Consider the following 27,091-nt stretch of genomic DNA (forward strand, 5'->3'; position numbering starts at 1 on the left):
CTATATATATATATATATATATATATATATATATATATATATATCAGTTAAGAAGGAAGGAAGGAAAAAAGGAGAGGGAAAGACGTTGTGAGGTCACAGGAGACCTGGGGTTTTAAGGCAGCACTTAAGTCCCTCCAGAGCCCGTGTCCCTTGCTCCTCCCAAAGGCACAGCCATTCCTTAGCTCCCCGGGTCTTTTAGCTTCAGTGTTTGGGACATTCCCTTCTGGGCACCCCCCTGCAGTTTCCCGCTGCCCCTCTCTTCTCCTGCACTGCACTCTTCCCACAGCTCTCGCAATCCTGGCCTGGACTGTCTCCAGGGCTCTGGACCAACACGCTCCCTGTCTCCCCACCCATCCAGGCCCTTCATGGGGCATTAAGGCTCTTCACCCTGATGTGCAGGTCTTCCCCACGGTGGCCAGAGGTGTGGAGAGTAACCTCGTGTCCTGTGTAGCTCCTTCTGCATTTGTACGGTGGTAACCCATGACTATAAGCCCCTGCATCGTGCGGAAGCCCCCTCTCCAACTGGAGAGGTGTGAGGGTCATTATCAAGATAAGGAGGGCCAGTCCTAGGAAACCAGACTCGGTGACTCATCTGGGTGACTCAGAAAATCAGGGTCAAGAATGGGAGCTGGACGCAAATGGCCGCCCAGCTAACCAAACAAGGGGGCCCAGCCAGCTGATGCTGGAGTGTGAGGAAGGAGAGGACCAGATCAGCAAGCCCTGGGGAGGACTTGGGCCTGGGCCCAGGCTTCGTTTCCTGCAGTGTGTAAGTGCCTACGCTGTGGTGAGAGCCACGAGGCAATCTGTAGGTGTGGGTTTGTCCTTCCTGAGCACGCTTTTGTCTAGACTGTTAGACGCCAAACGTTTTTTACCGGAGGAGAAAAACCATAGTCCAAGGGAGGAAGCCACCATCATTCTTTGGAGACACACTGTAGACCTGCCTTGTCCACGGTCTCAGTCACCCACATCAGCTGCCATCTGAAAATATGAAATGGAAAATCCTAAAGAAATTCCCAAGTCTCAATGCCCTTTAGTGCAGCCTGTGGTTGGAATTGTCCTAATTACCATTCCCATTGTCACCATGTCTCACTGGGCCTAGTCCACAGTCAGACCTTGTCACTGGTACAAAGAGATGGCCATGAAAACCCCACTCTGTCTTCCCCATGGGGCTGGGGATGGGAGCCAGGCCTCGGGGCTCCCGCAGAGCCATGCGTAGCCCTGGGCGCGGTGTGAGGAGGGTACCTGCACCCCCAGTTCTAGGCAGCCCTAGGGGTCTTCGACTCATCCTGAGAGAATGGGGACAACGGGGCTTATTTCTCCCGAGTGAGGGCTTGGCTGTCCTGAAGATGCGAGGATCTGGCGTCCCAGGAAGCCAGCCTGGCCTCTGGTTGGACCATGCCCCCCACACCAGCTCAGCACACCCTGAGGGAGAGGGGCCCGTGGAGGCTGCGCCCACACAGGGCCGCTCACCGTCTCCTTGGGAAGGACGTGCCAGGCGGGAAGCAGAGGGTGGCTGGCCTCCCGGCGTCCTGCCCTCTGCGCCCTGTTCCTAGATTCCCACCAACACTTTGTCACTTTAATGAATCTCACACACATAGGCTTTTTCTATATTTCGGGTACTTTTCACAGAAAAAAAACCAGACTATGAAAACCTAAGACAGGAGGCTGTGGGGCAGGTGAGGTGAGGAGGCTGGGAGGCTCCTGCCGTCTGAGCGTGACGAGCAGCGTGAACTCTGTCTTCCTGGGGTGTTGATTCTGATTTGTCACAGACATTAAGATTAAAGTCCTCACACTGATCAGGCAGATGAAGGTCTCTGCTGTTAACCTTGAAATGCCGACGACCTTGACTACAGGGCCTGGATGGCTGTCCACTCGGCCCAGTCTCCTATTTGTTGGTGTCTCCGGAGTCACTTCCCCCTGCCTGGCCCTCTGCAGGGCCCTGGCCACTGCAAGGCCCCAGGAGTGTCTGCTGTGTCAACACGCTCTGGAGCCCTGTCCTTACCACTGCCCAGGTGGCTGGATGGGCTGTTTCAGAGCCCTGCCTTCAGGCTAGTGACTTGAGAAACAGAGCAGGAGACTCTGCAGGGAGAACCAGGAATGGGCCTCGGCGTCTGGGGGACAGTCAGGGTGGAGGCCGAGTCAAGTCCACCTGTGTCACTTCTCCCTGGCGACTTTGCCCGTGACCAGGCTCTCCAGGTGCAGCAGAGTGGTGGTGACTGTGGCGCCTGTGCCACCCCCGCCCCCGTGTCAGGCTCAGACATCATCTGCGAAACCGCCAACAGTGCTGCCATTGTCCCAAGGGTGGACTTCCAGGTTTCGTGGCCTTTAAAAATGTTTTTTGAGATGAATTCCCATACCAGACATCCCGCCCACTTGGGCAGAATGGACAGTTTTAACACTCAGGGTGCATGCAACCACTGGCCTGTCCCCCTCAAAACCAGCATTGAATCCAAACGATGCCAGGCCCTCAGCTCCCACCCCTGCCCCTCCCCTCCCTTCTCACTTTTACTCTGTGTTTATTTCTAAGTTAAATTGAGTAAATATAAGGTCTCTCGTACTGACTTGGAAGCGTCGTTTCCTGAGATGGGCCTGGGGCAGGCCTGGGTGCTGGGCAGGAGAGTGGCAGGCCATGTGTTGGTGGAGGGTTTGGCTCCTGGTTGCCATTCCCAGACCACTTCTATTTTGAGAAGCAGATGAGCTCTCCCTGTTCCGGTGGGAGTCAGGATGTATAAGTGAGGTGGGTGGTGGGAGGGCTGGGGAGGAAGGGGCTGGGTGGATGGGTCAGGGTGGGGTGCTGGGAACCGTCTCCCCAGAGCAGACGCTGCCTCTCCCAGGGCGTCTGCATGGTCAGGAGCTGCTGGCTCCTGGACTTTCTGACCGTGGACTTGACTTGGGGGCAGAGCAGGGACGGGTGTGTGGGAGACTGGGAAGGTGAGCTCAACCTTGGCCTCCTTTGTTTCAGGCCGCCAGATCCCACCCTTGGAACCCCACAAGAACGGGAACATAGATTGCATCAAGGTGGCGAATCTGTCCTCGCAAGGGGGCCGGCGGTGCTGCTGACCAGGGGCCACCACGCACAGTGCTGGAGGAAGCAGGAGCCGTGTGCTGCGCCCTCCAGGGACCCCACTCTTGGGGGCTGGCATGGCACTCGGAGAACTGAGCTGGCAGCTTCCCACCCTGGAACACCTGCAGAGACCGAGGCAGGAAATGTCCCTGAATGGGGACTTTATAGAACTCTGGGGAAACCCACCACACCACCACAATGTGGCCCTTGGAGCGTGAGATACACACGGGAGGAATTATACTTATTAGGCAATAGGTATAGTTGCCTTTTTAACATTAGAAAAAGTTTGGATTTGTACCCAAATTTTAAAGTACTGTTATCTGGTTTCCTGAGTCACCTCGCCAGAGTCTGGGACGTTTTCAGTGCCCTGGCCTTTGTGCCCTGACCAGCCTTCACTGAAGGACAGAGTCACTGTAGAAGGTCAGGTTTCACTGGCTGTTGAAGCCAGCCTTTATTTATCAGTGTTCTGAAGGAAGCCAGAGTAGCGTGACTGGACCACCGTGGACGCTGGCCTGAACTGCGGTAAGAGAGACAGGTCTTAGCAACTGTCATGGACATCTCTCCGTCTGATGGATGAACATTTTCCTAACTTTTGAAAACAAAATCAGACCAAAAAATCATACATGATTTTGGGATTGGGAGGCCCAGTTTGAAAGTCAGCGAAGTCCTCACCATGTGAAGAGTGGCAGAGGGAGGGTGCGGATGTCACTCAGGGGACCACCTGGCCCACATCTGCTCCACGGTAGTAAGGCCCTACTCTCTTGCAGACATTGAATGCACAGAGTAATGTTTTCCTAAGAGAATGTCTTACGGTATCATGTCCAGGGGGTACTAACTGGAGGGTGCTGGAATCTAAATTGTAGGACAAACATCTAATAATAGCAACTAATCCTGAGTGACTACAAAGCCAGCCCAAGGAAAGATTGCCACCTTAAAGATCTAGACCCCCCAAAGCTCTAAGACCAGAGAGGGCATTTTAAGCGCTGCCAGGCTAGGGGAGGAAGGTAGCAGGCACATCAGTCCAGCCCGGGAGTGTCCGTGAACTGGGAAGAGGCTCCTGAAAGCCTCTCTTCCCAGTTGATTAGAGACACCGACTCCAAGGGAAGTAAAGGGAGGAAAGCATGGAAAAGAAGAGGAGCTTTTTCACTGAAAATTCAGATCCTGTTCCTACTCCAGCTTTCAAAGAATCTTGGGATTGAGAAGCAGTTGGTTTCCTGACCGGGCTTCTGTTGAGGAGTGGGGCCAGGAAAACCATGAACCCTGGTGATCATCCTGCTGTGTGTGGGCACTGGCCAGCTGGTATCTTCTGTGCCGTGGGCATTCAACGGCCAGCAAACCTTCCGTGATGAAGCTCCGGGAGAGAGAGCTACGTGCTTCACCCCAGGGAAGTGCTGCCAAGTGGACTGCCCACCCTGGGGGAGCTGATTGACAGTCTCAGGATGTGACAGCAGGAAACACTCGTTTTGGTTGTAGCATGACCTTGGCTGTCCCACATAGTGCCTCAGAAACTGCTAGCGAGTGGCATTTAATGTCTTGGCAGGGCCCTTGCAAGGGCTCCTGGGGTTTTCCACGTTGCCAGCATAACTGGCTGGCTCGATTTATTTGCAAGCCAGGATGTTATCTTGCCTCTTGCCAACAGTTAAAATAAAGAACCCACGTTGAACCTTGAAATGACGCTCTGCAGGAGACGGGCAGGCTATGTTGGACTCTCCTCTCTGAGGAAACCTGCGCTTCTCTCTAGCCAGAGACTCGGGCTCAGGAGCTGACACGGCACAGGCCCAGGGCAGTGCCGCAGCTCTGGACGAGGTTCTTGGTGTTGCATCTTGCAGAAGGTGTCCAGTCTTGACCACAAGTCGAGAGCTGGCCATTAATGAGCCCCTGGTCCTATTTCGGGAGCACACAGGGTGTAAGCCCTCTCTTACCTTGCTCTGTGCCTTGGCTATTGTGGCCAGTCTGAGGACAAAGTGCACTTGGCAGCAGGCAGAGCAGGCGGCACCTGGGCATGGGCACCCTGACGCTGTGCCTCCTCTGCAGATGGCTGCCCAGGCCTGTTCCCCAGGAGGCTCTTGCCCTTTTTGCTGCCCAGGCCGATCTATCAGTGAGCCCTGACCTCCACGGTACAGAAAGGCCTGGGAATCGCCACTGTCCCACATGTCAAGCAGTGTCATAGGAGGCCCTGTCCCTGCCAACATTTTCCAAAATTGGCTCCTTCCCCATCCTCCTCCACAGGTGGTCATGTGTATATGTGTAAATAGGACTTGGTGCTGGTTGTGCCAACACATAATTCAGTTCACTCTGGCTTGGTTTGGCTCTCGACCGTGCCTTCTGTCAGACTGGCATGGGCTCTCACAGGGGTCGTCCCCAGGGACATCTGGTGGCAGCAGAGTAGTGAAAACATCTTGGGTTGGGGACAGAATCGACTTCCACGTGGTGGTTAAAATGGCCCCATGGGTGCTGAGCAGACCTGGCCTTGCAGACTGAAAGGCTGCAGACCTAGGTGTAGCCAACAGTGAGGGCTGTGCCAGGTTCCTGGGAGGCTGGTGAATGGCGGTGGCTGAAGCTGAGCTCATGGCAAGTTGAGTGATGGGCTCTGAGCCGCGTTCAGACCTCACAGGGTGTAGACTGCTCTGTGGGCCTCACTGCGAAGCTGGTCATGCAGGGCAGTGCCCTGTCCTGCCCTCGCGGCCTGACCTGATCTTTCTGTAAAGGGCTTCCTCTGTCTGGGCTGGACCCAGTTCTCGATCTGCTGCAGGCTGCGCGCCTTGTATGCTCCTCCGTGCGAAGCTCCCTCAGCAGTGCCCGACCATGTCTATTATTTTTGGATTTAACACACTGATTCATACTAATAAATATTCTAAGTTTTACCAAGTGTGTCCTTTCTTATTAAAGTGTTCAGTAGAATAATTTTTTTTGGAAATGGCAGTCAACTCTGAATGAACAGTGGCGAATCCCCAGAGGAACACGTGTACCCACTCACACGAAAACCATTTTTGCTAGAGCAAAACGCAGTCTCCCGCTGCAGAAATGGACAGTAAACTATGGCACAGTCACATGGTGGCAGCTATGGGCCAATTAAAATGAGCGCGCTGTCTGAATTGCATCTTAAAGACAGGCAGGACGGCAAGCTGTCACCCTGCACAGCCCCAGGGAGCCACTCCTGTGCAGTAACAGAGCCCTATTAGGAATCTTTATCTGTCTCGTGATATAAAAGCCAACAGGACACACCGAGAACGCCCAGAGTCAAGGTGTCTGCCTCACTAGCCTCTGTATTCTTCTGTCATAATATTCCCCAGCAAGGAAGGGTGTGGAGATGGGAAGCCATGAAGCATCCGCCCACTGTGCCATGCTGGGGGTATTTCATAAGTACAGTCACCAACATGTGGGGGGATTGCAGATGGGCACGTCCCCTCGCCTGGGCTCCCCTGCCCCTTGCAGCACACAGCTCACTGGTGCAGTGTGCCCTCGGGGCCTCTTGATGCCACGCAGAGCTTCAGGTGAGGTTAGACGCCCCTGGAACAGGCTGAGCCTCATGTTCCTAGTGTTCCAGACACTGCTGAGCTACAGCTGGGACTCCACTTTCAATGTGGCACCAACAAGAACAAGAAATGCTGCCGGGTGCAGTGGCACACATCTGTCATCCCAGCAGCTCAGGAGGCTGAGGCAGGAGGATTGTGAGTTCAAAGGCAGCCTCAGCATTAGTGAGACCCTTAGCAACTCAGTGAGACCCTGTGTCCAAATATAAAAAAAGCTGGGATGTGACCCAGTGGTCGAGTGTCCCTGGGTTCAATTTATCCCTGGTACCAAAAAAAAAAATGCAGGAAGAAAGAAACCCCCATGACCAATAGGAAACCCAGGGCCCTGGTCTCTGGGGAGGCAGCCCTCCTTTGCATCTGCTGGGGGTTCCCCATCTACACCAGCTTTGGAAATGTCTGGAACGAGAGGACCCACAGCGGCCTCCTTGGTCAGTGGCACCCTGCACAGATTCACCCTCCTACCTCCTCCCCGCATAGGTGCTATGCCCCTTCCTGCACAGGTGTATAATAGGACCTGGTGTCAGGAGAGTTGTGCCCTGAGGCCAGGGCCTTCCCAGGCAGCTTGGGGGGCTCACAGGATGATGGGCAGAGGGGCCTGGAGGACAAGGACGAGCTCAGGGTGCGCTTGGTGGCACTCCTTCAGCATCCTCGGGCCCCTCTGAACCGTCTGCACCTATTCCCTGTGCAGCCCAGTGCTGTCCAGAGAGCAGGCCCTGTGGACAGGGCAGGAGGGAGGTTCCATCCATGTCACCAGCCTGTCCCCTCCAAGCATGGCTCCACTTAGGTTTCTAGACTCCCCAGTGACAGCGGCTGAGCCGCCTGCTCATGGCCTTACCTTCTTCCCGTGCTCCTGTGAGAAAACCGAAGGATGACACCTGTGGTGGCAGGTGCAGAAATGGGCTGTGCCCCGTGGGGCGTGAGGACAGGAGCGGGCACCATCTCTCCAGAGTGTTTGTCACTCCAAGCCCGACACAGTTGGAAGGGTCATGTCCCCCAGCCCGAATTCTCAGCTTTTCTCTGAACTGGTTCTAAATGCCCACGTGTGTCCACACGTGTTGTGCAACACGTGCAGCCAGAACTTAAATTGGCATAAAAGAAATGACCACCCGCTGCCCTTCAGCTTCTGGGCAGGAGCCTGGGGCCTGGCTGGGCTGCAGCCAGCCTGCCCAGAGCCTCGGCCTGGCTGGGATTCAGGGGCCCCATTCCCTGCCCCCGCCATAGGCAGGAGGACTCTGTGGCCGCCAGTTGGACCCTCCATGGATTGCTTGAGTGGCCCCACGATGGGAGGGGCCCGTGTCGAAGGCAGAGCTGAGCCAGTCACCTCCCTTCCCCTTGTGGCCCACAGTGGCTTCCAGTACTTAGGCCTTATGTGCCGTCTGGCTCTAACCTGCACCTTCTCCCTGGGGTGGGGGAAGGGTGTGTAGAAGTTTCCAGAGATGCCATGGTGTGCCCGCTCCAGGGCATGGACCTGCTCAGGGGCGCACTGCTTGGCTGCAGCCCTGCAGAGGGGACTCCTCCGCTCGGGGCTGTGGCTGTGGCCCCTGCGCCCATGTTTGGGTGAGCTGGTCCCAGCCTGTTTCTCCAGCCTGACCTGCTAAGCTCTTTTTTATCTCCAGGGCCCCTTCCTAGAGCCTGGGGTGGGGGAGAAGCTCCAGGCTGGCTCCTCGAGCCTCTTCAGTCCTGAAATTCTCTGCTCGAGCAGACTTCACCTCCAGACGGGGCACCTCAGAGGGAGCAGTGCTGTCCACATTCAGCAGGAGCAAGTGGCCTCGCCGGGCAAACTGCGATGTGCAGCACTGTGGTCCAATGGGAGCGTCCACTCCAGAACCATGTCCTCCCCAGTGGGAGGTAGGAAGAAGGCGGAATCACAAGCCACCATGGCATTTAGAGGTGTTCAGAGGTGGGCCTTTGAGGAGTGACTAGGATTAGGTCACTAGGGAAGACTCTCATTATTGAGTTCTGGTGACGTTCTATGAGAGAGGGAGAGAGAGAGAGAGCACAAATGCCAGACCCTCTGTTTCTCCCCACCTGGACTCTGCCAGCAAGGAGGTCATCACCAGATGTGGGTCCTGGACCACAGGCCAGAACGTGAGCTGAAACAAACCTCTTTGCCTTATAAATCACTCGCTCTGTGGTATTGTGTTGTTAGCAGCAAAGTAGAACTTTCATCATTCTAGCCTGACATGCGTCATACCTGGCAAAGTGGGGGATGTGTCAAGGAGAGGGTCAGGAAACTCAGGGGTTCTTGGGGGTAAGCACCCTATTGCAGCTACCTCTGTAACGTCATCCACTCACCTGCACACCCATCCTCCTGTCCACCCACCCAACCATTCACCCATCATCCACCTTCCCTCCAACCATCCACCCACTATCCACCCATTTTCCCACCCACTAACCCATCCACCCATCTTCCCATCCATCCACCCCCATCACCCATCCATCCCCCCACCTGCCCTTACTCCTCATGTGATGCTGAGCAAGTAACTTGGTCTCTCTGGGTTTGTTTCCTCCTATAAATAGACATAGTGCCACATTCCAGGGTTGACATCGGGATGAAGTAGAGTGACAGAGAACTTGGTGGCTGTGACAAGGATGCAGACCTTGGCCTTGGCCCTGAGGTGGGGTCTCTGCTCCTGGCTTTTCACTCGCCACTTTCTTCTTTTTCTTCTCTTCCCTTTTCTCTCTCTCGGGAGGCAATACAGGGTGGAGATTCAGGAATCCGGAGTCAGACCAGCTGATTCTGGCTTCCAACCCTGACAGGCTGGCTGTGGGCCTTTGGTGGGTAACCTCCCTGAGCCTCAGTTTCCTCAATGCAAACTGTGGATAATAATTCACATGCACCCATATCCACACTCCTGGAATCAAAAGGTTTTGTAAAAAGAAAGATTTTTTTTCCCATGTTTGGCATAATCGCTTGGCGGCAGAACCAAACCTGAACTTGGGCAAAGCTATTTACAACTGTATTTCTCCAACCGGGGGTGACGATTGGGTGATGGAGCTGAGAAATGCTGCAGTGTTTGATTAGAGAGTCCTCCTGCAGCTGGGCTGGAATGTTCTGTGATAGACACACCATGTCTGTAAAATCTAGGCAAGAATCTGAAGTTGAAGATGCCTTTGCCCAAGGCATCGAGTACTGCGGGGTGCCCCAGGCCCCGGAGCTGGAGCAAGGAAGTGCAGAGGAAGAGCTGCCCCGTGGGAGCCACAGGCAGCCCCAGCAAGGACAGTGTGGAGGAGGCTCTTGGTGCCCCTGAGTGGGACCTCAGGGTTCCGCCCTGCAGAAGGCACCTGGTGCTGGCAGCCAGCAAGAGCCCAGGAGCAGCAGCTGCGGTGAGCAGAGCCACCGGCTGCACCAGGCACCGCCCGGGGTTTACGTCCACCTCGTACTTCCCACCCACCCCGTACTTCCCACCTACCCCATGAGGTCCGTGCGGTCATCATCTCCATTTTACAGATGAGGAAACTGGAGTGAGGGGTTCAGTGAATTGTGTAAGGTTACAAATTAGCAAAGGCCAGATGTCAAAGGCTAGCACCTTCTGTATTTTCATTATAACTGCTGTCAGGACAACAGAGAAGACAGTCGGGTGTTCTAAAAGGTTCCCGTGAACTACTCTGAAGCCATCTCTCATTTTGTTCAAGAAACACATCTGAGAAGGGTGCACAGTTGCTCTCATCTATCAGGACCCTGGAGAGCTGACGTGGGCCTCTCAGTTTCATGCAGCAAGAAAGTAGGGCAAGCTGCATCCACAACAGGTTCACCTCTCCAGACCGACTCGCCCTCAGGGGAAGGTCTCCCCTGGGGCGTGAGGTCCACCCCTCCAGACCTACTCACCCTCGGGGAGGAGGGAGGTGCCCTTGGCAGGGTCTCCACCGGGGAGGGGGGAGCATTGGTGGCCCCTCACTGGAACACTGAGTCCTCTGACAGAGACCTGGTGGTGGGCCTCCACCACCATCTGATCTTGCCCGCTGCTGCAACTGCTCAGCGGACCAGCAGGCTGCCTGTGGCGTCCTTGCTGTATCCCTGGCCCCAAGGCTGAGACCTTGCTCAGCCCTCTCTGGATTCTCAGGTGGCCTGGACCCCCATGCACCAGGGTCCAGTGATCTCAATCCTGTAGGGCCTCAAGCACTGAGTTTGCTTCTGAGAACCCAGTGCCCAGACTGGTGTCCCCAGGTGGGCCTGGTGTCTGTGCCCCTCCCCTTGGGCTCTCCCTGGCCCTGCACACATCTTGCTATATAGCTGGATCTGAACCGTCCCTGCAGACGTGTGGAGTATGGTCCCACTGGGCACTGGGCGGTGGTGGGAACTTGAAGAGGGTGTGCCCTGGGGTCAGGAGGGCCTAGCTTCCTCCTCTTTCCCACCTCCTGGCCACGCGCTGAGGGCTCTGCTCCACCTGGGTGCTCCTCCCCTGCTGTGCTGCCCGCCAGAGGATCACGGCCTCCAATGCTGAGCCACAGTGAGCCCTGCTCCTTGTAAGCTGACCACTCAGGTATTGGAGAATCCCAGCTCATATCTAGGCACGTCCCCAAGTGCTAAAACTCCCTCCCTGAAATGCCCTGAACTGTCCCCTCCTGTCAGCAACACACATGCCTGAACCCTCTCCAGGTCCCACCAGCTGTCCTCCGTGCCTCTCCACTGAGCCGCCCTCTCCTTCACACTCGCCCTCAGAGAGAACCTTCATCTCCTCCAAAACCATGAGCCAGAATAAACCCGTTTTCTCTATAGGCTGCTTGCCTTGCATACTTTGCTACGACAATGGGCACTGACTAACACAAGGATCTTCGGGAATGACGCCCAGCCTCGCTGTTCTGGTCCTTTTTTCCTAACATTTAATGAAGAGAAAGATGTTGACAGGAGAAGGTTTGGTGTTTATTCCCATCCTCTGCTTAAGAATCGTGCATGAGCTGAGAGGCCTCTTGCTGCAGAGGCGCTTTACATTGGGGAAAGATGTGCTCTTGTCCTTTAAAGCATCACATCTTGTCCTTTAAAGCATCTGAGATCCTCGCCCAGTGCTTCCCAGGAGCGAGGCGGGGCTGTGCTTGGTGGCATCTGGGGAAACAAGGACGGATGTTGTTAGGAATGTGGCTTTGCTGCGTCGCGTCTGTCTCCCCCCTCCATTCTGCATGTTGGTGTAGAAGCTCAGAGAAGAACTTGGCCCCCGATGTCTCGGAGCCCCTGTGGCCAACCTGACTACCTCTTGGTTTCTAAAACAGGTGAATACTTGTGCAAAGTGCATGTCAGGGAGCATGCACCTCAACCCCCGTCGCCTTGGCCTGGGTGCACCCTGCAAAGTGCAGGGAACAGGTGCAACCTGCTTCGAGAACAGAGGAAAGCGTGGACTGCGTTCGGCACCGTGGGGCAGGTGTGGCAGAGGGAGCCAGCGCCAGCCACAGGACGCTCTCCCTCTGAGGGGAGGGATGTGCCTGGCAGGAGAGTGCAGGTGGAGCTGGAGGGTGGGGAAAGGCTCTGGCAGGAGCTGGACCTGTCCTGGGCACTCTGGAAGAGCCTCCGTGGCCACGAGGGGACACATTGGCCACAGCCACAGGTGGTGCTGCGCTTTTGTGTGTGGCTTGTCCTCCAAAGGCTCCTGCGTCAGAAGCTTGGCTCCCAGAGTGGTGGTCTCCTCCTGAAGCAGAGCCTCATGGGAGCTGGTCACGCCACGGGTGCAGCTGCAGAAGAATACAGCAGTGCTGCTGGGAGCCTGAGCTGGTTCTCACAAGGTGGTGGTTACAGAAGAGCAGGCTCCTCCTCATGCTCTGGCTTCCTGACCATGTGATCTCTCCCTCTTGCTTGGTACCCTACCATTGTGATTCCATCTGCCATCGGGCTCTCACTGGAGCTGAGCTGATATGGCACTATACCCTTGAACTCCCAGAACTGTGAGCCAAATCAATGTCTTTACTTTATAAAATACCCCACCTCAGGTGTTTTATTATAGTAATTGAAAACAGACTAATACAACGGGTAAATCATAAAGAGAAAACTAAATCTGGGCAATCCTGGACAGAGATCTTAGGAAAGTGGGTTCACACCACCAGACTGGACAGGACATGAATAGCCCTGAGCAGCAGTTCAGAGTGTGAGCTTGGAACTTGCCCTCCACCCTAGGTCTGTGACCTTGGGCAAGCCACACACTGCAAGGCTGCTTCCTCTTTGTAAAGTGCTGATCATAATGGCACTTACCTCAGTGGCCTGTTACAATGTCTCAGGCACAGTGTGGCCAGGCCCTGCACCCAGCCAGCAGGAGACTGCGGGTGTCACTGTGGGGACCCTGGGTGGGAAATCCAGCTGTAACATGCGGGCTGGGCAGACATGGCCCTGGCACTCTAGTGCCCGTATGGATAGCAGGGCAGAGGGGCAGGGCACCCCTCACCATGAGGCCTCTGTGAAGGGTCAGGAGGGGTGGAGGCAGGGGCCGGAAATGGAAAGTGTTCCATCCAGAGCTGCAGAAGAGTCTCAAATGAGATCGGACGATCAAGAAGAAACCACTGAGGATGATGCCAGTGGTAAGGGGGATGGAAGAGGGCCACCTTGGAGACGTGTCCTTGGGGAGGAGGTGGCATTGTCAACCAAGAGGAAAGTTGTCATTAAAACAAAAAAGTAGCCAAAGACCCAGTCCTCCCAAGCTGCTCGGCTTTCTGTTGAATGACGTCATTGGCATCAGCACCTCATTCACCAGACCCGACGGAGGGCCTGGGAAGGGCAGCAGCCTTCCTCGGGGTAGCTTCTTCTTTCACATTTTTCACTTTATCTATCTACTTTTTTCGTTGTTGTTGTTGTTCAGAAAGCCCATTACAGGTTCTGCCCAACAAAGGGGCTCTTCGGGTCCCAGAGTTCTTGGACACAGCCAAGGCCAAGGAGAAGACCTTTGTCCCTGGGGTCAGTCACGCACTCCAGCTCGCCACAGGAAGGTCTCAGAGCCTGCAGCAGAGCAGTGACCTCCCCAGGTTCTCAGCAAAACCCCCCCAGTCTCCGCAGTTCTCTAAGACCACAGCCAAAACTGTGCTCCCCAAACGGGGGAGCATTCCCAAGTCCCCTGCAGACCCTGCCCAGCCCAAGCCAGGCAGCACCCCCAAGCTCCTGGCGAAAGCCATGCAGCTCAAGCTCAGGAACCCCCCCAAGGCCCCAGCCAACATCACAGAGCCCCTGCAGGGCCACAGTCTGCAGGCCTCCGAGAAGGGCACCCAGCCCAGGAAGGGGGACTCCCCCAAGTCCCTAGACAAAGCCATCCATGCCAGAGTGGGGAAGGCCCCCAAGTCCTTCGGACAAGCCACCCAGTCCAGGCTGGGCATCATCTCCAAGGCCTTCGGACAAGCCTTCCAGCCCAGGGTGGGCAGTGTCCCCAAGTCCTTAGAAGAAGCCACTGAAGCCACAGTGGGAATGGCCCCCAAGTCAACAGAGGAAACCTTCCAGCCCATGTTGGGCAGTGTCCCTGCCTCTTTAGAGGAAACCACGCAGCCCGAGCAGGGTGATGTCCCCGAGCCCTCAGAGGAAGCCCTCCTGCCGAAGGACGACGACCTCTGTGAGCCCGAGGACAAGGCGCCGGAGCCCCTGGACGAGGACTTGGTGAAAGTGATCTTGGACAAGGAGGACCTCCAGGAGGTGCTCACGACGGCCGGCGAGCGGCTGGTGGCCGTGGAATTCTCGGCCACCTGGTGTGGGCCTTGCAGGCATATCCGGCCGCTCTTCCATGCCCTGTCCCTGAGGCACAAGGACGTGGTGTTCCTGGAGGTGGACATCGACGTCTGCGAGGAGCTGGTGAAGGACTTTGAGGTTTTCTCCCTCCCGACCTTCCAGTTTTATAAGAAGGAGGAGAAGGTGGGCGAGTTCAGTGGGGCCCTGATAGAAAAACTCGAGGCAGCCATTGCAGAATTAAAGTGACCATATATTTCGAGAACACCGTCAACAGCCGGCAGTTTACAGCTTGTGATTTTGTTGTTGTTGTTGTTGTTTGATTTACAAACCAAGTGTAACCAAAGTGTATGTGTGAATGGCACTGCTCTGACAGGAGTGTCACCCTTTCCACAGCTCAAGGCATTGAAGCCCGTAGTGAGTTTCTTGCTGAGGGGAGAGCTGAAGACAGAGATTCCGTGGGTGGACATCGAGAGCCCCAGTGTCCCCTCATTTTCAATCTCAGTTTTATTTTTCCATTTGCCTTTGAAAATTCTGCTCATTTTTTGCAGCAACCTTGGGAACTTAGGTAACTCCTTTGTAGGAGAATACGACTAAAAGATGAGTGGAAAGGTCTTTTCTTATGGGCTCGCATACCTTTGGGGATTCTGATAAAAGACTTTTGGAAATAAAGAGTTTGGAAGAGACCGGTGCCTTGGCTGGCCACATGTCTTATGCTGGGAGTGCCGAGAAGCTGCCTGCAGCTGAGGCTGTCCCCAGATTTCAGGCCAGGGCTCCCTTTACTAATCCATGCTTAAAGATCTGAGACAGAGCTCAAAACTTGGGTTTTCTCAGAGTCTCACGTTCCCCTGTCCTTGGTGTCATTATGACATCAATGCCCTGGTGGCAAAGTTCCTGCCTTGTCTCCCTGGTTACTGGTTCCTGATTTCTAATCCCAGGTGTCTCCAATCCCAAAGGCCCAGGTCTGGACCACAGGTGTTGGCTTGGTCCAGAGTGGCTGGTTATTTTTTGAACAGCTTCACTGAGGCACGATTGATGTACCAGGAACTGCTCACGCTGACCCTGGGCAGCTGGAGGAGTCTGGCCAAGTGCTCACACCTGCCACCCGCCCCCTCCAGAGTGGCCTCGGTTTCCTTTGCTTTTTGTTATTGTAACATGAACACCTGAGCCGATCTGCCCTCTGAACAAAGTCCTAGTGGCCGACCCCACACTGCCCACTCCAGGCAGGTGACCTTACCTTGTGTGACTGAGCTCTGTTCCCACTGAACAGTCACTCCCGTTTCCCCTCACCCCACCCAGCAGCCACTGTTCTCTTTTATGCTGGTCCAAATGTTTTTAAAAATATGAATTTATGGCCAACACTGTAAAGACCAGGATTTCCTCTAAAATAGAAATTTTTAGATTTGCTTGAAAAAATGCAAAGATCTGGCAATCAGAGGTTTGCTTTATTTGAACCAATCAATCCTAGGGACTGAGGGGCAGCACACTCCTTGAAGGGGACATCTGTCACAGAGCTGTGGGCGACTTTGTTTATCCAGGTGGGTGTCAATCTCTGGGGAAGATGCTAGTGGTGCTGCCCATTGCCTGGCTGTGGGCCTCGCCTGGCCGTGGACCTCCCCTGGCTGTGGGCCTGCCCTGGCCACCTCAGAGATACCTCAGAGTTAGGCCTCCTTTGCTCCATTAACAGCGAACCAAATACCCTTTACACTTGGCCCTCGTTCCAAAAAAGATTTGGAATGATCTGCAAAAAGGGCTAACGATAAGGCCAGCGAACTAGTAAGAGGAAATTAGAAGCTTCAGTGAATACCACGTCCACTCTGAGGGCTGGTGTCAGAGCTCAGATCGAGGGACCGATTTTGTTCTGAGCTTCTTGACCAACAGGAGAGAAGATGGAAATTCAGCAGCACCCAGATGTCATTACCTGAATTGAACAAGCTTCAGGATGCAGAGGAGGAGCCCCGTTGTTCCTGAACTAACTCCCTGGGTGAAACGTCTCTCTGAGGCCTTAAGTATGAGACGCTGAACCACAGATGCTATGCCCAAGCAGATGCTGATGCCGGGCCCAGAAGAGTCTTCACACGGCCACTCAGGCCAGTGATCGTGGGGAGAAGCCCGCGCCAGGATGGAGAAGGTCTTCTCAGTGGGAAGAGTCCAGATTCCATCCAGTAGACGGACTCCTTCTGGGGAGGGAGCTTCCTCTGACTTTACACTGTGACTTGCTCCTGCTTTCCCTCAGAGCAACAAGCTCCTTGATTCTGCCAGCTTCGACACAGGGGCCCAGACATTCATGAGTTGGCTCCACCCATGCCACCAGAGCCCAGTCTGGCCACTGGTGAGCCCACACCTTCAAACTATGCAATCTGAAGGATCAGGGACCCCGAAATCTGACATCGGTGACATACACCAAGCAATGACTTTCTGGGACCCTAGATTCAAAGTCATTGTTATCAATATCTAGATTGCTAAGTAATGTTTTGGACAATGACATCAAAAATCCCCCAAATTTTGTGGTTGCCATTGAGAAGAGATTTAAGAGTATTATTAACGTCAGGGGCTGGGGTTGGAGCTCACTGGCAGAGTGCTTATCTAGCACATGTGAGTTGGATCCTCAGCACCACATAAAAAAAATAAATAAGTTTAAAAAATTAAACAGAAAAAAGAGTTGACTACCTCGGGTATTCGGTCGAAGCAATGGAAAGCCGACGGACACACTGGGAACTGGCCATCTTCTCCTCAGCATCTCCTCCTCCAGTGTGGGTTCCTCATTTTGGAATAGCACTGCCAAGGGGGCCCACACAAGGCCCTGGGGCAGGGCTGGGCCTGTGTCCTCTGGGATCTCACCACTAGTAGGACTCACAGATGTGCCCCCTTTGTCTCCTGGTAGCAGAGCATGGGGCCGGGGCAGACACAGAATTGCTTCTCAGTGATGAGCCGCCAGCTCCTGCAGAAACATCCTCCCTGCTGCTGCCCCAACTCCACAAGACTGCCTGTGTCCCTGCAGGGTCAGGACTCACATTATTCCTGATATGAGCAAGGCTTGCTGCCCAGTGTGCGTTGAAGCCCAAACTATGGCTTCCCTGACTTCTATAAGAAGAAACCTTTATCAAAGCTTCACCATCAAGGAGATGGGGCCCTGCCCGGACCCCCTGCAAGGAGATGGGGCCATTCCAGGTCCCCCTTGCAAGGAGACACACGCATGCCTGGTCCGCCCTGGCAGTCAGCTGGGAGGAGGTTCTTTGGGGCTTTTTGATGTCTTGAGTCTTGATTGGATACAGTGGTGTCGTTCAGGTTTTTAGTATCCTAGTGCTGTTATGATTTCATGGTCAGCATCCCTCACTCCTGATGGTCATCCCTGTTACCCTGGTCCTAAATCCAAGGTTCCATCCATCTTGACACCTTGTGGTCACTTTTACAGGACAGTGTGTTCTGCAATTATCTTCTACAGCCGATGGAAATGAGGACATCATTTAAACATGCCCAGCGGTGGGGGAAGGAACTGAACTCCATCTGATTTGGGTGGTTTGGGAGGGGGCGTGGCTTCAGAGTCCCAGTCTTGGAAAGGACACAGGGCTGGTGAGGTGAGGGAGACCAGGCCGCCTATGTTGCAGGCTGGCATCTGTCAGAGGACTCTGCCCGGGGGTGCTGGGAGACAGAGGTCTTGTTCCTTTGAAGATGACATTCTTGGGCACGGCTCTTGGAGAGAGGCTTCTGAGTTAGATAGGAGATACGCTCACAGCTGTGCCGTCTTGGGCGGTGGCGCCAGGGAGCCTGCTGCTGTCCTCACGAGGAGGGTCCTGACCTCAGCCCCTACCCCAGGTTCCTCAGTGTGCACCCAGGGATAAGAACACGGCTGGTTGCCCGCTCATATCCCTCTGAATTCCAGTGCTGCCTCCCCAGGGTCCCAGCTCTGAGCTTCCTGTAGCAGGCAGAGGACCTCCGTGCTGGCTGGCCACGTCCAGAGGAGGGAGGGCAGTGAGAGGAGGGCAAGACAAGGAAAAGCGAGTCAAGTGCTAAAGACAGATCCCTGCTTCACTGTAATTGAACCCAAGGCATAAAATGTCATGATGATTGGTCGTCTGTGTGTATGGATGATTTTTCACTCTGATTTTTGTTTTTTCTACTTACTTATATAATTAAAAAAATAAAAAAAGAAAACTAATGGAGAGCTGTGGAGACTCCAGCTGGAGAGATCCTGCTGGGGAATAGATACGACCTAGAGGAGGCCTCTCTGGGGAGGACAGGAGCCGGAGCCTGGGCACGTGGACGGAGGGCCAGCACCTAGCCCTGGCCACACTCCAGCCCCAGGCCACACCTCCCAGGGCCACGTCAGGCAGAGTCTCTGTGTTTGTTGCCCTCAGACTATAAATGGTCTAGGAATGGAGACCAAGTCAAAGGTGGCTCTCCTGCGTGGAGGTGGACTTTGTGTGACACAGGTGTCACTAAGTAGGTGGTTTACCATGCTTTGGTCACGCAGAAGCCCAGCTTGAACCTGCTTCAGAGAGAGTGGAATTGGAGAGCCTAAGGGATGGCCAAAGGTACTCAGATGGCACCAGCCGGACTCAGATGTTTTCCACCTCTCATCTGCTGCTCCTGCTGACACCCATGCTAAGTGACGCTAATATGGCTTGTGAGTCAAAGGAGAATATGAAACATCCTGTTAGTTTGTTTGCTCTAATAGTATACCCTGCGGTGCTGGGGTGTGGTCCAGGAGTAGGTGCTGGCCCAGCACAGGTTACGCCCTGGTTTGATCCCCAGCACCACAAACAATCAACAGCAACCGTAACCCCACTGCAGGGCCTGGAGCCTGTCAGACCCGCAAAGCCACAGGAGCGGAGGGATTTCTGTGGGCAGTGGGAGGAAGAGCAGCCATGCACACAAGCATATTGATCTCAGGAAATGGCATGTGGCCTCCCTTCATTAGACCAAGAGGCTGCACTAGTGATGCCATCAGAATCACCTTCTCCCCACTTATAAGTCACAGTGGAAAACCAGACCCATTAACAGGCTGGGTATTTATCACATTCCTTTTAACACACCCTCTCATTATACTCTGATCCAATCTAACTTCCTTGAGTCTGTATGTGTGCAGCCTTAGAACTAAAGGCTTGTGCCTTATTCAAATGATCAATTATCTTATGCTAACAAGTGACTTCCACTAAAAGTGGCACATGGCTTGTGAGTCAAAGGGGAATATGAAACGTCATATTAGTTTGTTTGCTCTAATAGAATACCTGACACTGGCTTCTTTGTAAAGAAAAGAGATTTATTTAGCTCACAGTTTGAGAGTCTGGGAGTGCAAAATCAGGGGCCACCACCTGTTCAGGCTCTGCTGTCACAGAATGAGAGAGGAGCAGGAAGAGAAACTGCCTCATGAAGAAGGGACCAAGCACGGGGTGACCTTGCTCCCCTGAGAAGTAACTCATCTTACGAGACCAGAATTCCATCCCCTCCTCGAGCTGCGTGCATATGACTCCTCCACCTTCCAGGACCGGGTTCTTCCATCTCAGCCCCACTGCACTGGACCACACTTCCAAGACCCAAACCAGCCCCAGTGTGTAGCGAGCATCAGGGAAGATCGGAGGCCACAGGGCCACAGAGGCTGTGAACAGGGAGGACAGCTGCGGGTCCCCTCTAGCAATGCTTTTGAAACTTACTGTCTTGAAATAAGCCCCATTTGCTTTAACAGCAGGGTTCCACGTAGGCCACTTCCTCCACGGTCAGCACTTCTGTCCCATCGAGGCAGAAGTGGTTATTTCAACTCAGTTGTATCCCGCAAGCACTCGGGGGCTATAGTATGCTGTAAGAGTCTATTGTGATTTTTGGCAGATATATATATTTTTTGCTTCCCAGAACTTGTAAGGGAACTGTGACCTACTGCAGCTCGCATTCTATGGAGATGGAAATTAACTAAAAAACAAGGTGACCCCAAGGTGCAAACCCAGAGACAACCTGGCACTTGGCCCACAAGACCTTTCAACACTGTGGTAAGAAGTGCCAGCACAACGGTGGCAAATGTTTGGCTCTAGGCAGTGTGGTCAGTACCACCCAAGGCCGTGGCTTGAAGGGTTGGGAACTCGAGATTTTCAAATTCCAGAATGGAGACACGAGGAATTATTTGAAAACTAAAATGTTGATCATAGAAATGGTAAGGCAAAGAAGCTAAAGTTGGTCAGACAGACAGGGATTGGAGTGGAGAAAGGGTAATTGTGAAAACTAAGAGAAAATGGAATCCTCCTGCTGTGCACTGGCTAGAAGTGTGGCACTTCTAGTGAGGGGCTGGGGCTGGGCTCAGCAGTAACGCACTTGGCTGGCATGTGAGGCACTGGGATGGATTCTCAGCACCGCATAGAAATAAATAAAAATAAAGGTCTATCAACAACTAAAAAAAATACTAAAACAAACAAAAAGTCTTGCAAGTTGAGGGGCTTTTTTAGGTGAAGGTGGCAGTTTTGAGGGTGAGCTGCGTGGGGAAGAATGGGGAAGAGCAGAGTTGCTCTCCTCTGTGAGGTCCTGTGATCTGGGTGCTTTCTCAGGACCCCTGAGTGAGGGACAGTGATCACTGGAGACACTCTGTCCTGGGAGTCTTGAGGAAGGGTGGGAAGCCAGCTGCTTCTGTCTCCTTTGCCCCAGGAACACCACAGAGCCTTGGTCCAGAGGCAAAGCTGGACTTGAGTCCAATGACTCAGAGGTCAGTATCTGTTGCTGACCTCAGCAAGAGCGAGGAGGAAGTTGCCAGTGAGTTGACAATCCTTATCTAGAGAGGGCAGGTGTGGCTGCCTCCCAGGGAAGGCCTCAGAAAGACTCTCTTGCTGCCGGCTGGCCTGTGGAGTAGCTCCTTGCTACCAGAAGCCACTGAATCACTGGAGTTCATCATGAATGGATTTCTATGATTCCCTCCCTGGGTTCCTATCCCTAATTAATTTGAACTACAGCCTACATTCTATGGAGATGGAAATTAACCAAAAAAAAAAAAAAAAACAAGGGTGACACAAAGGTGCAAAGGAAAGTTAGAGTGCAAACCCAGAGACAACCTGGCACTTGGCCCATGAGACCTTGGAGCCTGGACTCACTCATACAGTAAAGAGCCTCCCTTCCAGGGCTGGGGGCTATAGTATGCTGTAAGATTCTATTGTGATTTTTGGCAGATATATATATTTTTTGTAGAATGTTCGCCTAGCACATGAGAGGCCCTGGGTTCGATCCTCAGCACCACATAAAAATAAATAAAATAAAGGTATTGTGTCCAACTACAACTAAAAAATAAATATTAAAAAAAAGATCCTTCCTTCCTTCTTTTTAAAAATAACAACTTTAATTACAGATTCAACAGGAACCAGCTGAAGTTAAGAAATTTAGGCAGGAATTTATCAGAGTTGAATCGACTCAAGTAAAACTCTGTATGAAATAAGCACAGGAAAGTAAAGGGCTCATGCCCATACTTAGTGCCTTTGCAAGCACTTGCTGTACTTAGGAAAAAGAACACATTTACCTTGGAGTGGATTTTGTTTTGGCATCTGAGACTTTTTTAAAAATATATTTGTAAATTCACATTATAACCTGACTTCATTTTGGATTGCTATTTTCATATCTTGTAGGTATGAGTCCAGCATAAAAATGCTAAAATGATGTTGACAGCTGTGAGTTCCCATCAGCTGTCATCCCCTCAGGCCACTGTGGTCTTATGCTTTCCTTATGTGCTAAAAAAAAGAGCAGGATTCATCACAAGTGGCTCAGATGCCACATCCAATTGTTTTAGATGTTCAGACTGAACAAAGGGGGGTGGGTTGCAGGTGAGGAAGCCTGATGGGTGACCACGAGGCCTGCCCGCCGCCTGTGAGTGGCTGCTGGGAGCACAGCTCATGGGCTGTCCCCTGGGAAAGCTGAGAGCAGCACACATGGAACTGAAAAGCTACTCTGAATTAAAGTGAACAAATTAATTGCTAGTTCTTAGGACTCTTATATTTTATTGACTTGCTTAAGCCAAGATCTTGAGATGCCTCATTTGTCGCCTCGGGTTGAAATTAGACTCCTCTCCAACAAGTCAAGTGAACATGTCCTGTTATGCCAGATTCATGGGACCCCAATAGACCTCCAGGAGCCAAATCCGATGCAAGCACACAAGAGTCTTTATTGCAAGCTCGAGCCTGGACTCACAACCGTTCCCGACGCAGCGGTCCTGGGGAGTGAGTCCTGGACCTTTGTTCAGTGAGATTTTATAGATTTGGGGGGGATACTCTATGCATCACAACATAACACAGCAAATCATTCCATACCGAGGGAAAGTCAAACAACAACTCTTAACATTGATTAGCACATTCAATGGTGGGGACAAGTTGGGTAGGGGTGATTGGTTAGTACAAAAGGGGGATTTGTTTGAACTGATTGGTTTAGGCCACGAGGGGTGTACGTGCTAAACTACATGGTTTCCCAACATGTTACCAACCACCATAAACTACTTGGGGGTCATCTGGCATCCCAGGTATTTTCCCTGTCTCATGCTGATTGGAGGTTGCTAGGGGGGTTGCTATGGGTCCTCACCTAGCCTAACTGAGTCAGGGACACCTGGCGCCTCAGACCTCTCCTGTTATTTACAGACAAACAACTCAGCAGGGTGGGTATGTGCTTAGGAGTGCTCTGTGGGTTTTTCCAAGAATAAGGGTCACACCCCCTTCCTTAGGACAAGCCTTGAGGTAGAAGCTGCTGTTATTTATTTATTTTTTAAAATGGAGTCACATTAGTTTCTCAGTCCAAAGTTGAGCCGAAGGGCTGGGGGAATGAGAGGTCTTTGAGTAGCGGTCTCTCCTGCTGTAGCCAGCAGAGGAAGCCTGTTGTGCTGAGAGAGAAGCAGCAAGAAGGAGACGCAGAGCCGTGGCCCACACCTGTCATCCCAGTGGCTGGGGAGGCTGAGGCAGGAGGATCATGAGTTCAAAGCCAGCCTCAGCACTTAGCAAGGCCCTTAGCAGCTCAGCAAGACCCTGTCTCTAAATAAAAGATAAAAAAGGCTGGGGATGTGGTTCAGTGGTTAAGTGCCCCTGGATTCAATCTCCTGTACCAAAAAATAAAATAAAATAAAATAAAATAAAATAAAATAAAAAAAGAAGAAGAAGAAAAAGAAGGAGACACAGGACAGGAAACCAGGAGGTGGCTACAGAAGTTGCTGAAATTGATGGGCCAATCAGTGGGTATAAAAGTCCAACTGGTTCTGGGCATGGAGAGAAGAGTGTGGGTTGAGTTGACCGGGAGAGGTGTGGGCAGTGGAGGAGACGTAACTGGGACAACCATGGTGAGTGGGGCTAGGTATGTGCAGGGCCGGGTCATCCTGGTGTCGCTGTGACTAGGTCTGCTCCTCCCCAGACTCAGCACCCGAGTGCCACCTTGGAGCACACTTGCTCCTTCTCTCCCAGGAGACGGTTGCTTGGCTTTCAGGTAAAGTTTATACATATGTATGTGTCTCTTGGTTCTTGGCTTGTAACTGCCCCCAGGCTGGCCCCTGGAGCTCAGAGAGTAGGCCACAAGACCTCCTCGCTCCAGGGCTTCTCGCCCCATACCCCCAGGAAGGGGTGGTTAGGAATCTTCCCAAGCCGGCTACCCCTGTGCAGTGAAGTCTCCATAAACCCCCAAGGAGAGGGTTCAGAGCACATCCGGAGAGTTGGCCATGGAAGTTTCCGGAGGGTGATGCACCTGGAGAGAGCCCTGTGCCCTTCTCCCCACCTCACCCTGTGCAGTGCCTCACGGCTACCCTTTGCAATGTCCTTTATCCAGTGCCTCCCTGAGTTCTGTGAGCTGCCCAAGCAAATAACTGCACCCAAGAGGGAGTCACGGAACCCTGATGGACAGCTGGTCTGTCAGAAGCAGGGCAAGGCAGCCTGATTGGGCACCTGGTAGGGGCAGTTCTAGGGAGTGAGCTCTCCACCTGTGGGGTCTGACGCTGTCACCAGCTGGTGTCTAGTGACTTGCTTGCTGGTGGAGAAATCCCCCTGACTTTTAGGGTCACAGAGGTGTTAAGCCAAAACCTAAGGAATAGAAGAGATTGCAAGGTGGCATTTGGGCAGCAGGCATCTCACAGTTACTGTGAGAGATGGCCTGGAGCTGGCCCTGGGTCTATGAAACAGAGAGTGTTCAGAGAAGCAGGAGGCCGAGGCTTGATGAGCCAATGAAAAGCCACATTCCTTGCTCCATTCTGGCCAGGACCAGTCTTCACATTCCAAGCTCTTTAACTGAGGAGATGGCCAAGTCCCCAGAGGGAGGTCCAAAAGCAATGTGGCTGATAAATCCTAAATAACAAATTATTAACAAAATAATATTAATAAAATAATAATAAACACAGGGAATGCCCAGACTTTTCAAGGGCTATTGGCAGAGGGACTCAGTTGGCATCGACACCTGCCGTTCTGACATGCCATCTGCATGCCTCACCCTACCAGCTTAGAGACCTGGCCAGTCATGTGCTTTCCTGCTTGCCGTGGGCCCTCCGTGGCCACCCAGCGGTCATGCTCTTGGACCTGAGGAACTCAGCCTCAGAGCCACTGTAGTGAGGAAGGCTGAGTAGGAGCCTCTGAAACCGCTCCCACCCCTGGGCCAAAACAGTGCACCACTAAGACTAGCACCTCCCAGAGGGTCCAGGGGTGTCCTGTCCCCACTGCTTGCAGGTCCTGGTGCTGGAGTAGCACACACTCACCAAGTGGCAGTGCCATTGCAGCTACCAAACAGCAGTATCACAATCTGCTGCAGCAAATTATTAAGGCTCAGGCAGAAGGACAGGGTGCTTGTGTTTTGTAATACAGCTCAGTCCAGTGGCTGCTTTTTGAACTTCATGTTGCCCCCTATTCTATTCCAAAGACAAATCCTGTGTGTTCATGTGGAATGGGTGGGAATCTTCATTTACCGTTCTGCTGTAAGGCCTGATGAACTTTTCTTCCCTTGGGCGTAGCATAGTAGGTGGGTTGTTCTGAAGGGCAGACTCAGAAACACACAGCACAAAGGAAGGGAATTCATGAGTACCTGAATCTGCACAGCTGCTCATCTGTCAGACGCCCCTCTGGGAACCTGCCCTGCAGACATGCCTCCAACAGAATGAAAACACACAGGCACCTGGTTATTCATTGCTCAACAGGGAGCCTTGCAGGGGACCTAGGGACTAGAAGATGAGTGTTTTCATCTTGCATCTGTGTACTGAGTGAACCCTTCTGTCAACCAAACCGTGTTCTTTCCCCCTCTTCCAGCCAGCTATACAGAACTCTCCATGTGACCAGGGATGTGAGTTGGGGGCAGGACACTGGGTAACCGTGTGGGTGACCTGGGGTTTGGACAACCTATTCATTGACTGTTATTATAAAATTGGAAACAACCTAAATGTCAATACACAGGGAAACAGTTGAATAGCATCCACACCATGGAGTACTACACAGTTCCAAAAAAGAATGGGGAAGCACCCCATGAATGGGTATGGAGTGATTTCCAAGATATGTTTAGTGAAACAAAGCAAGGTGAAGAAAGTATAATGTTCTACCCTTCAAGAAAAACGAGGGTAATATAAGAAAGCTCACATAATCTGCTCATTTGTGACAAGAAATGTAAGAGTAAACTAGAGACAAGTGATACTGGACACGTACAAGTGTTGGGTTGAACAGGGGACAAAGGTACCAGTGAGAATAGGTAGTGGGGACGGGAGGCATGTCCCCCCAGGGGAAGTGCTACCTATACTAATGCTTAGAGCCGGCTGATGCTCTTAGCCCAGCTGACACTTCACCCACTCCAAAGCAGATAGAACAGGGGAGGGGGCATCGCCAAGTTCCAAAAGCAGCCACTGGACTGAGCTGTATTAGGAACAAAGAGAAGCTCTAACCAAAGTGATAGTGGGATGGTGTTTCCATTGTCTGCTGTAAAGTGAAATACAAACAGAGGTGTGGGTCAGCAGCCCTCAATGGCCTGGGTGCATGTGATGACTGAACAAATAGGGACATCTACTGAGAGTGACCCAAGGGTCCTTACTGGAGAGAGGAGGTACAGAAAGGAAGGGGGGGGGTGCTAGGATGAACTGTGTGGTGTTCAGTGGAAGGCCTCAGCACGAGCTCCTGGTTTCCACCGTGTAGACAGCTGGACAGGGTGTGCAGAAGTGTTTACTATACGTTACGTCCATGCTTTTTCCGTGACTTTTATCTGAGTTCTGACTTCATTCCTTCAGCTTAACCTGTGATTCTACGAATTACTGACCCGATTAAAAACAGGAAAAACCCTAGTTAGTCCATGTGCTCAATTCACTTGTCCAAATGTGTCTGTCTCTCTCCCCTCATGGGGAAACTGAGCTTGGGGCAGTCCTGGTGGGTAGGTCTGTCTGTCTGTCTGTCTGAAACACGCAACACACTGGCTCTTCTCTGTGGGGCAGTGCAAGCAGTTGAGAGCGTGGAACACATGGTGGAAGGGAGCGCAGTGGTGGGGACCCAGTGCTGTCATTCTAGGAGGGTGACTGAGGCCTGCCTGGTCTCTCCTCTCTGCTGGAATGGTGTGGCATCCGCAAGCCAGTCACTTAAAGGGAGCCGAGAGGAGAGAGAGAGAATCTGAAGAATGCAGTGCAAGTGTCCCAAGGGTTCCAGACTCTCCTTACCTCTGAGAGGATGGACAGCCTGGTGAGTCACACGCAGAATCTGCCTAGCGTTTCCAATTCCAGAGAAAGGCCTCAGCCAGAGGAGGAGGCCTGTGGGATCTCTTCCAGCGTCCATCACTGAAGGCCAGGCATGAAGTGTGCACCTGGGAATGCTGAGAGCACCACAGGGCCCAGCCTTTGCCCCTCAGTGTGCCATCAGCTCAGATTCTGAACACGGGGGTGGGGGTGTGGGGGGGTGGGGCACACTCAGGGAACCCTGTCTC

General features: G+C 52.9%; 2 protein-coding genes across 2 annotated transcripts in view; both read left to right on the forward strand.

The window, feature by feature from the left end:
* The window catches only part of Rab31 (RAB31, member RAS oncogene family), a 45,752-nt gene extending 39,824 nt beyond the window's left edge, over window positions 1-5,928 (forward strand). Inside the window, exon 7 of the mRNA XM_048806740.1 lies at window positions 2,963-5,928. Within this exon, the coding sequence (XP_048662697.1) occupies window positions 2,963-3,060 (98 nt within the window). The 3' untranslated portion in view covers window positions 3,061-5,928. The remainder of the gene's footprint in view (window positions 1-2,962) is intronic.
* A 110-nt stretch (window positions 5,929-6,038) lies between these two features.
* Window positions 6,039-17,312, forward strand: Txndc2 (thioredoxin domain containing 2). The gene has a single exon (XM_048806739.1). It carries the CDS (start codon window positions 13,238-13,240, stop codon window positions 14,471-14,473), a length of 1,236 nt encoding a protein of 411 aa, XP_048662696.1. The 5' UTR covers window positions 6,039-13,237; the 3' UTR covers window positions 14,474-17,312.
* Window positions 17,313-27,091: the final 9,779 nt, after the last annotated feature.

The sequence above is a fragment of the Marmota marmota genome, unplaced genomic scaffold (genome assembly GCF_001458135.2).
Source record: "Marmota marmota marmota unplaced genomic scaffold, marMar, whole genome shotgun sequence".
Taxonomy (NCBI): Eukaryota; Metazoa; Chordata; class Mammalia; order Rodentia; family Sciuridae; genus Marmota; species Marmota marmota.